Source organism: Endocarpon pusillum (assembly GCF_000464535.1).
Source record: "Endocarpon pusillum Z07020 unplaced genomic scaffold scaffold1403, whole genome shotgun sequence".
Taxonomy (NCBI): Eukaryota; Fungi; Ascomycota; class Eurotiomycetes; order Verrucariales; family Verrucariaceae; genus Endocarpon; species Endocarpon pusillum.
Window position 1 is genome coordinate 28,808 of NW_006916008.1, and position 8,344 is coordinate 37,151.

The 8,344-nt window shown below is 49.6% G+C and overlaps 2 protein-coding genes across 2 annotated transcripts; both read left to right on the forward strand.

Annotated features, from left to right (window-relative positions):
* Positions 1-660: 660 nt before the first annotated feature.
* Positions 661-1,949, forward strand: EPUS_03362 (uncharacterized protein; the record flags this gene model as incomplete). The annotated part of the gene is made up of 2 exons (XM_007801920.1): positions 661-1,620; positions 1,671-1,949. 2 exons carry the CDS (start codon positions 661-663, stop codon positions 1,947-1,949), a joined length of 1,239 nt encoding a protein of 412 aa, XP_007800111.1.
* A 794-nt stretch (positions 1,950-2,743) lies between these two features.
* Positions 2,744-7,571, forward strand: EPUS_03363 (uncharacterized protein; the record flags this gene model as incomplete). Its single annotated transcript, XM_007801921.1, has 6 exons — positions 2,744-2,870; positions 2,918-3,052; positions 3,101-4,097; positions 4,145-4,326; positions 4,377-5,068; positions 5,118-7,571. The coding sequence occupies 6 exons, from the start codon at positions 2,744-2,746 to the stop codon at positions 7,569-7,571; spliced, it is 4,587 nt and encodes a 1,528-aa protein (XP_007800112.1).
* Between the last annotated feature and the right edge of the window lie 773 nt (positions 7,572-8,344).

An 8,344-nucleotide genomic window follows, 5' to 3' on the forward strand; every position in this document is an offset into this window, starting at 1 on the left:
ACACACTACTACTGAAATAGATAAAAAAAGGTGGTCAACACTTTCTTGTAGCGGGACCAGCATCAGATACCTGAATGAGGTGCATCGAATACACCATGTGACTCGCTTCACATGGCAATCTGGATCTCTCTGAGTGACTGGGGTCAAATCGCGTGGTGCGCGAGATGTTAGCGTGAATGAAGTTGGATGATCTGCACAAGGATTGTGGCCCTGAAAAATATCCTGCGAACGAGTTGAGACGATCGGGTGACCAAGATCACACTCACCTTCTTCCAGCGCTGCCCGATTGACTTGTCTTTGCAAGACTGTCCACTCCTTACCTCATATTATTGTATTATTGCGCGCATAAACCATCCGGATCCCACGTTCAACTGCCTTCCTTGATAGCCCTCCATCGGTAGTTAGGAGATACACTTGAAACAGTCGTGATGGGGGTGGGAGACCATGGCAGTTCATCAACGTGGTTCGGCTTTTCGCTTCGGACTGGGTCCTTGACGTTGGTGAGTCCTGCGATCGGCCTGGCAGGGTCATGCTGACCACCATTGACCGCAGCTCACACTCCAGTTCTCGTCACTTATTCTTGTACGAGATGTCCCCCCTTCTTCCCACAGCCCGAGAGTTAATCTGTTTACCCGGCAGCTTCTACATTATACACGAGTCATGCCAGTACCTGGGGGTCGCCGATACCTTCCTTCAACTGCAGTTTTCTTAACAGAGCTCTCCAAGCTGGTGGTGTGCTTGACTGTTTCCTTGTACGAGATTGCCACGAGCCTGCCACGGTCTACGCCTGCAACATCATTATTCGGCGCTCTAACCAGCGCTGTATTCACAGGCGACAGCTGGAAGATGGCTGTTCCGGCTAGCCTCTACACACTTGCAAACAACCTCCAATATGTGGGGATTTCTAACCTGGATGCAGCCACCTTCCAAGTCACCTACCAGTTGAAGATCATTGTTACTGCTATTTTCAGCGTCACAATCTTAAGGAAGAGTCTGACTCTGCGGAAGTGGGCCGCGCTGATACTATTGATGGTGGGGGTGGCCATCGTTTCAATTCCACATAGTAAGACGGGGGGACTCGAACCCAGTGGGCACAGCAGGATATATTTGCCTCGTTCGTTGGACTCCTTACGCGAACACTTTCTGGATACAACAAACACACCTCTAGCGAAGCGCTCTGCCACCTACGAGGGTATAGCAGAGGATGAGATGGCCCTGAATCACCCTCGGGTGAGTGCCTCCATTGGCCTATTATCGGTTATTGGCGTCTGCATATGCTCTGGCCTTGCTGGAGTGTACTTTGAAAAAGTGATCAAGGATGCTCCAAAGCTGACCTCCATGTGGATCCGAAATGTTCAGCTCTCCGTCTACTCGCTAGTGCCTGCACTCTTTATTGGAGTGATTTTTCTGGATGGTGAGACCGTGGCCAGGTATGGATTCTTCGATGGATACGACTGGATCGTAGCTTCATCAGTCATTCTCCAAGCGCTCGGAGGCATCCTAGCGGCCTTCTGCATCTTCTATGCTGATAACATCTCGAAGAACTTCGCCACAAGCATCAGTATGGTGCTTAGCTCTCTGGCAAGCTTCTTTTTTTTCGATTTTGAAGCGACAGGAAATGTAAGTCAAAAGGAAACCACTCGGTGCAGATCGCATACTGACTGAAGCAGTTCGTGCTTGGCACTTCCGTTGTTCTTCTTGCTACATATCTTTATAGCTATCAAGAGCTCAAAAGACCTCGACCGCCTCCAATCCGGATACATAGCTACGAGAAGACGACAATTGACCGGGATCCGAAAGAGGACGCTGGTAGAGACCTTTCCATCAAACTCCCATTAACACCACTCAAGATTGAGGCAGCATTGAGCACCAGCAGGCCGGCTAGCCCAAACCAGCAACACAAGAGGAAAGGTGAAAGTGGAACCTACTTTACGAAGCATTTAGACTGATGTAATATAATATCCCCCTGCATGCATCTTGGGTTCTTAGCTTGTTTGCCCTTCTTCCAAAGTCTGGAACAATGAAGAGCAGGAAATGATGGCATCGTGGTGGCCCTGGTGATGTCTCTTGTATAAAGAATACATGGTCGTTAAAATAAGTTGTGATGGTCTGATGGAAACCACTAGTATATGATACTTTGCGCTCATGGATGTCCAGTGAGATGCCGAAGCAAGAAGGATGAGTTGATGAGCTCACAGAACTTGAGGCAGTGTTGCAGTGAGAAAAGAACTTAATGCATAGAGAAGTCTGGGGTCTCTTTCTCCTTCTGAGCTTTATCCATGCAGCACGGCGAAGTTTGTGGACTTTTCATATTTCCATCTGCCGGTCTCAGTGGCCCACGGCTTGGCGGTAGCTCCTGCCCAGATGATTCGGATTCAAGAATGGTTCTTGCCTGAGTCTGCCTGGTTGATTGCGTCGCGCTAATGGTGAAGAATCTATCGCCCCTCCTGCATCAGGCTCAAATTCATTATGCGACCAGTCGTCACGAGTCATAGCAGTCATAGCTCATCAGAGGCGACAAAGCGCCAGCGACACATGCAGAGCACCATCGGTGGTTGAGATCGAGTATATCAACATCAACAGGCAACAGTCTCTTGGCTGAAGGCCAACGACTGCTAACTGCTCTAGTATGGATAGCTATAGTCTGTCTCGGTCTGCCTCGGGCCATATTTCTCCTCCTGCCTGGACTGAAGGATCTACCCCTATTTCCGCTGACCGCGATGCCTCTGTCCTTTCAAGAAGAATGGCTCATGACTCTGATCTTTCTCGTTCTGGCTTCATATCCTCAGATCACTCTACCAACAATGGACAGTCTTGTGATGACATTCTTCCCCGTCCTCGGCTAACAGAAGACCCTCTGGATGCATTTGGTACGCTATCACTCCTTAAAAGCTCTTCTCCTAATAAGGGTATGCAGATAAAGAACTCTTGGCGACTGGGCTGGCTCAGGACCGTCGTTGGCAAGCTTCACAAGGACTTGCCAGGCTATCCCTACCACCAAAGTTGATCACTACACCAAGGAACGTTAACGGCGCGCGAGCAGGGATGAGAGGTTCGTTCAGCTGGGGCATGTGCATTTATGTCAATCTAAGTTGCATAGATGAATTACATACCACGCCCCAAGTCAAAGATATCTCCAGCTCCTCACCAGCTGGGATCGCCTCCAGCCCTACTGTCGTCGCCCTGAGTCAGCGTCGACACTATGGTCTAGATCCAGTTTCGAACCTCGCCTCGGAGCACAATCATTCATCCCCACTGGCACGAAAGGTTCCAGGTCCCTCATCTACCCCTTTCCCAGCCGTAGAGAAACCGGCGTCTTCATCAAGGATTGAGCTGGGTCATGCTCCTCCCGTCGTGCAGGGTATACCCTTGATCTCTGTAAATGATCTACCAGACCGAATTCGTTCGCTGTTTCCTTTTCAACTGTTCAATGCTATACAATCTAAGTGCTTTGCCACTGCATTCAAGACGAATGAAAATCTGGTGCTTTCTGCTCCCACTGGGAGTGGCAAGACGGTTGTCATGGAGCTAGCAATATGTTACCTGATGAACTCCGTACACAGTCGAGAATTCAAGATCGTGTATCAGGCTCCTACAAAGGCTCTTTGTGCGGAGCGATATAATGACTGGCAGGCGAAATTCGTTGCACTGGACCTGCAATGTGCCGAGCTAACGGGGGACACCGATGTCAATCAAATGAGTAACGTTCAAGCTGCCGACATCATCATTACCACACCAGAGAAATGGGATAGCATCACGAGGCGATGGAAAGATCACGCCAAGCTAATGCGACTGGTCAAATTGTTTCTTATCGATGAGGTCCATATTTTGAAAGAATCTCGCGGTGCAACACTCGAAGCAGTGGTGTCACGCATGAAATCCACCGGGTCCAGCGTCCGCTTCGTTGCCCTCAGTGCTACCATTCCCAATTCTGAAGACGTTGCCACATGGCTTGGCCGAGACTCTCTCCATCCCGATCTTCCAGCCCGCCGAGAAGTGTTCGACGAGGACTTTAGACCTGTTAAACTTTCCAAAGTTGTTTACGGATACCCAGTCAAGTCGAATAATTTTGTATTTGATAGCATTTTGGAGTCGAAGTAGATATCTCTGCGAATGACTTGACAATTTACTAACCTCTGGGTAGACTGCCAGAGGTCATTGCGAAACATTCCCAAGGAAAGCCAATCCTTATCTTCTGTCCTTATCGCAAGTCATGTGTCAAGACAGCAAAGAGTCTGGCGCAACTGTGGACATCAACCACCACTCATAACCGTTTATGGTCTGGTCCATTACGGCCCCCTGGGATCTTGGACAATGACTTACGCCGTGAGTCAGCGTTTTGATGAATGGTCTAAGCTTAGACTAATCATCATTAGAATTCGTTTCTGCCGGTGTTGCCTTTCACCACGCAGGCCTTGATGCTTCTGATCGTCGAGCCGTCGAGCAAGCTTTCCTGTCTCATAACATCAGCATCATCTGCTGCACATCCACCCTGGCCATTGGTGTCAATCTTCCATGTTATCTTGTAGTGATCAAGGGAACGGCGGGCTGGACCGACAATGGTTCTCAGGAATACGCTGATTTGGAGATGATGCAGATGCTTGGACGTGCTGGTCGACCGCAGTTCGAGCAGTCTGCTTGTGCAGTAATATTGACTCGCAGTGACCGCGTGGATCACTATAACAGACTGGTGTCTGGGCAAGAACCTCTCGAAAGCTGCTTGCACCTCAATCTCATTGATCATCTGAATGCTGAGATAGGGCTTGGAACTGTGTTTGATCTCGCCTCCGCAAGAAGGTGGCTGGCCTCGACATTCCTCTTTGTTCGCTTGAGCCGAAACACCAATCATTACAGATTGAAGGAAGACATCAAAAGCAGAGACAACGACGAACTACTGCATGAAATATGTGCAAAAGACGTAGCATTGTTACAAGGAGCAGATCTGGTGTCCACGGAAGGCAAGCTCAACTGCACCGAATTCGGTGATGCGATGGCTCGCTATTATGTGAAGTTCGACACTATGAGGGTTTTCTTGTCGCTGGCGCCCAAAGCCAAACTCTCTGAGATCGTAAGTCGAATAACTATGGCCATCCCAGTGACCAGGCTAACAGAATTAGATGTCTGCGATTGCACAAGCTGCCGAGTTTAATGACATACGTCTGAAGGCCGGAGAGAAATCGCTTTACAAACACATCAACAAGGATGTAGGTATCAAATTCCCCATCCAGGTAGACATTGCATTACCCGCCCACAAGGTCTCTTTACTTCTTCAAGCCGAGCTTGGGGCCATGGACTTTCCGGCGTCTGAGCAACTTTCGAAACACAAGAGCCAGTTTCAGCAAGACAAAGCCATGGTCTTCCAACATGTCAGTCGCCTGGTTCGCTGCGTCACTGACTGCCAGCTCGCTCGCGGCGATTCCGTGGCAGCTCGGCATGCGCTTGAGCTTGCTCGTAGCTTTGCGGCACGCGTATGGGACAGTTCACCCTTGCAATTAAAACAGTTGGAGCAAGTTGGAAATGTAGCAGTGAGGAAACTTGCAAATGCCGGTATCAACAGTATTGAAGCACTGGAGAACACGGAAGCTCACCGAATCGAGAGCGTCATTGGCCGTGGTCCACCATTTGGCATGAAGCTGTTGTCGAAACTTGCACAGTTTCCCAAACTACGTGTATTGGTCAAGATGGCAGGCAAAGAGATGAAGCCTCAAAGATGCGTCAAAATCAGGGTCAAGGCCGAGATTGGGTTTGTGAATGAGAATGTTCCAGCCTTCTTTCGCAAGAAACTGATCTACGTTTGCTTTCTTGCTGAGACATCTGATGGTCAGCTTATCGACTTCCGACGTATAGCAGCTTCGAAGTTGCATAATAGCCACGAAGTCTTCATGACTACTGAGCTCACAAAACCTTCTCAATACATTTTATGTCACGTCATGTGTGATGAGATAGCCGGAACATGTAGGTCTGCTGAGCTGAGACCTAATCTTCCCGCATGGTTATTTCCAACATCCATGGAGCAAAAAGAAGGCGACAAGACGGATGGGGCCGGAAAGGACGGACTAAACAGCAGACAATATCCCAGTGCAGGCGGCAAGCGCCAACGATCTGAAGATTTCAATGATAGCGGACTTGACGATGGTGATCTGCTGGCTGCCGAAAATGTCGAAATCATGGACATCGATGCTTTCGAGGATGAATTGGCATCTCTCCCCCCAAAAGACAGTACCCAACCCGTCAAGAAGCTTGCAAACTTCAAAAAGCAACGAACGGACAACAACGATTGTGAGCCTCCACAACTGAAGAACGGGAAGTGGGCATGTAATCACAAATGCAAGGACAAGGCCAGATGCAAGCATCTATGTTGCAAGGACGGCCTTGATAAGCCTCCAAAACCACCTAAAAAATCCAGCTCCCTTACTGCCGAGGACCATACTTCTATTGCCTCTGTACTGGATCTTGTGAACAACAATTCCTCAGAGCAATCTTCATCGAGGTCCACAAGTGCTCAGGTTGAGCCCAAGCAGTCTTCGTATAACGAAGGGATTCAGAAAAGACGTCATCCTACCCCGAGCGCAAAGAAAGTGGAAAATCTTGTGAAACTCCACAAGATGACTACTCCAGATTTGCCGACTCATAGACCATCCACAACTCTCACAAACTCAAAGTTCAGCAAGGTGCATGAGCATCCGTACATTGATGCTGGAGGTAAACTCTCTATTGAAAATATGAACGACCGTCCACCAAACCCAGACTGGGCCAATGAAATTGGTCCCGAAGATTTTGAGGATTTCGCACAACCGGTTGGGCCGCTTGAGAAGGAGCATGAGCTGAACAGGTTTGGTGGAACGAGCAAGAACACCAGTGGCAAGGATACTTTATTCGACCTTGATAGCGACGACTTGGATTTTGAGGACGAGAACGACACTTTTTTGCTCGAGGCGAGCATGGTTGGTTTGGACGACTCGTTGCAGCTCAAGAATGACTCCGACTGCAGGCAAAACAGGAAGAAGCTCATATCGTCCAATGCATCTTTCTCGTCTAGTACTGTACATGAATCAAGCTCCTCAAGAGCCGAGCGACCATCAGCCGACGATCTCTTCGATGGGGATGATGGTATCTATGGTTTCAAGCAAGAAAATCTGGATGCACTTGATCCCTTGCCGTCTCGCTCACCCGGTGCTGGTCAAGAGCAACATGTATTTGATCCGTCAAGCTACAACGAGCCTGTCACAAGTCCTTACAAGAAGCTCTTTTTTACGTCGCCAGAGCGTGCCAACGCTGCTCCTATTGATGCTCTTACCGAGGAGGATAAATCGCAAAAAGGCCATGATAGTCATGATTCTACCCCGGTTATCCGTATCCGTGATTCGCATGGGGAAATTTCAAATCCCACAGCCGCAAAGCCTACATCTGACGAGGCCGGCCAGCAGGCCCGAACCAGGAGCGTCAATGACGACAATATCGTGTCCCTGGAGAAGAAGAGTAGCGAGGAGGAGCAGAAACAGAAACTGCTGGATCAGGGGATTGATCCTTCGTTCTACGACGAGTTCAAGGACTATGTGGAATTCATCTGAGGTGCAAGATCCAACGACGAAGCAGAAAGGGGCAGGGGGAGGGAGAAGTGGGGTAGGTGAGAGAGTATTGTGGAAGTGTGGCTGCATGATCAATGCATCCAACAACGAGACGTGAATTGTGCGGCGCGAGAGAGCACGCCTTGAGAGAATCTAGACAGAGGCACGCTCTGTCAGTGGAGGTGGTTGAGATATGTGCTGTAATCAACACCAAGTGTTTGTCCATGTCAAGCTTCGTTAACATGATGAGCAACAATCAAATGTGCTTTTAGTTTTACTATATTTCCTCGCCGCTGAGAGGAGCAAAATTTCTGTTTTCAGACACTCCGAAAGTTTAGTCCGCTATTGCTATTCGTAGCACACACATGGCTTCCAATGCCACAAGGTATTTTACGCTCGACACACGCTCCTGACTAGATTCCCGAGTGTCGCTAATTCTTACACGCCCACAATGAGCAAGTCAAATGACTAGGCTTATCCCAAGGCCGCAACCTCCTTCGACCTTAACCACCTCTCTCTCTCCACCTCCCCTCCTCTCACTTCCCAACAACAGCAGCATCATTCCCCGCCCCAGCCTCCTATTTCCCCCCTCTCCTCCTCTCCCAATATCGAACCCGCCACCCCCCGCCTTCCCGGTGTCAGGACTCAGCATCGGCGTCGTGGCCGCGCTGCTCCCGCCCGCACTGGCCACACCACCGCCTCTCTCCTCTGACGACGACATGGGCAAGGCAAAGCGGACCTCGCCGACCCGTCGCAGGAACGCCGACCCGCTGGCG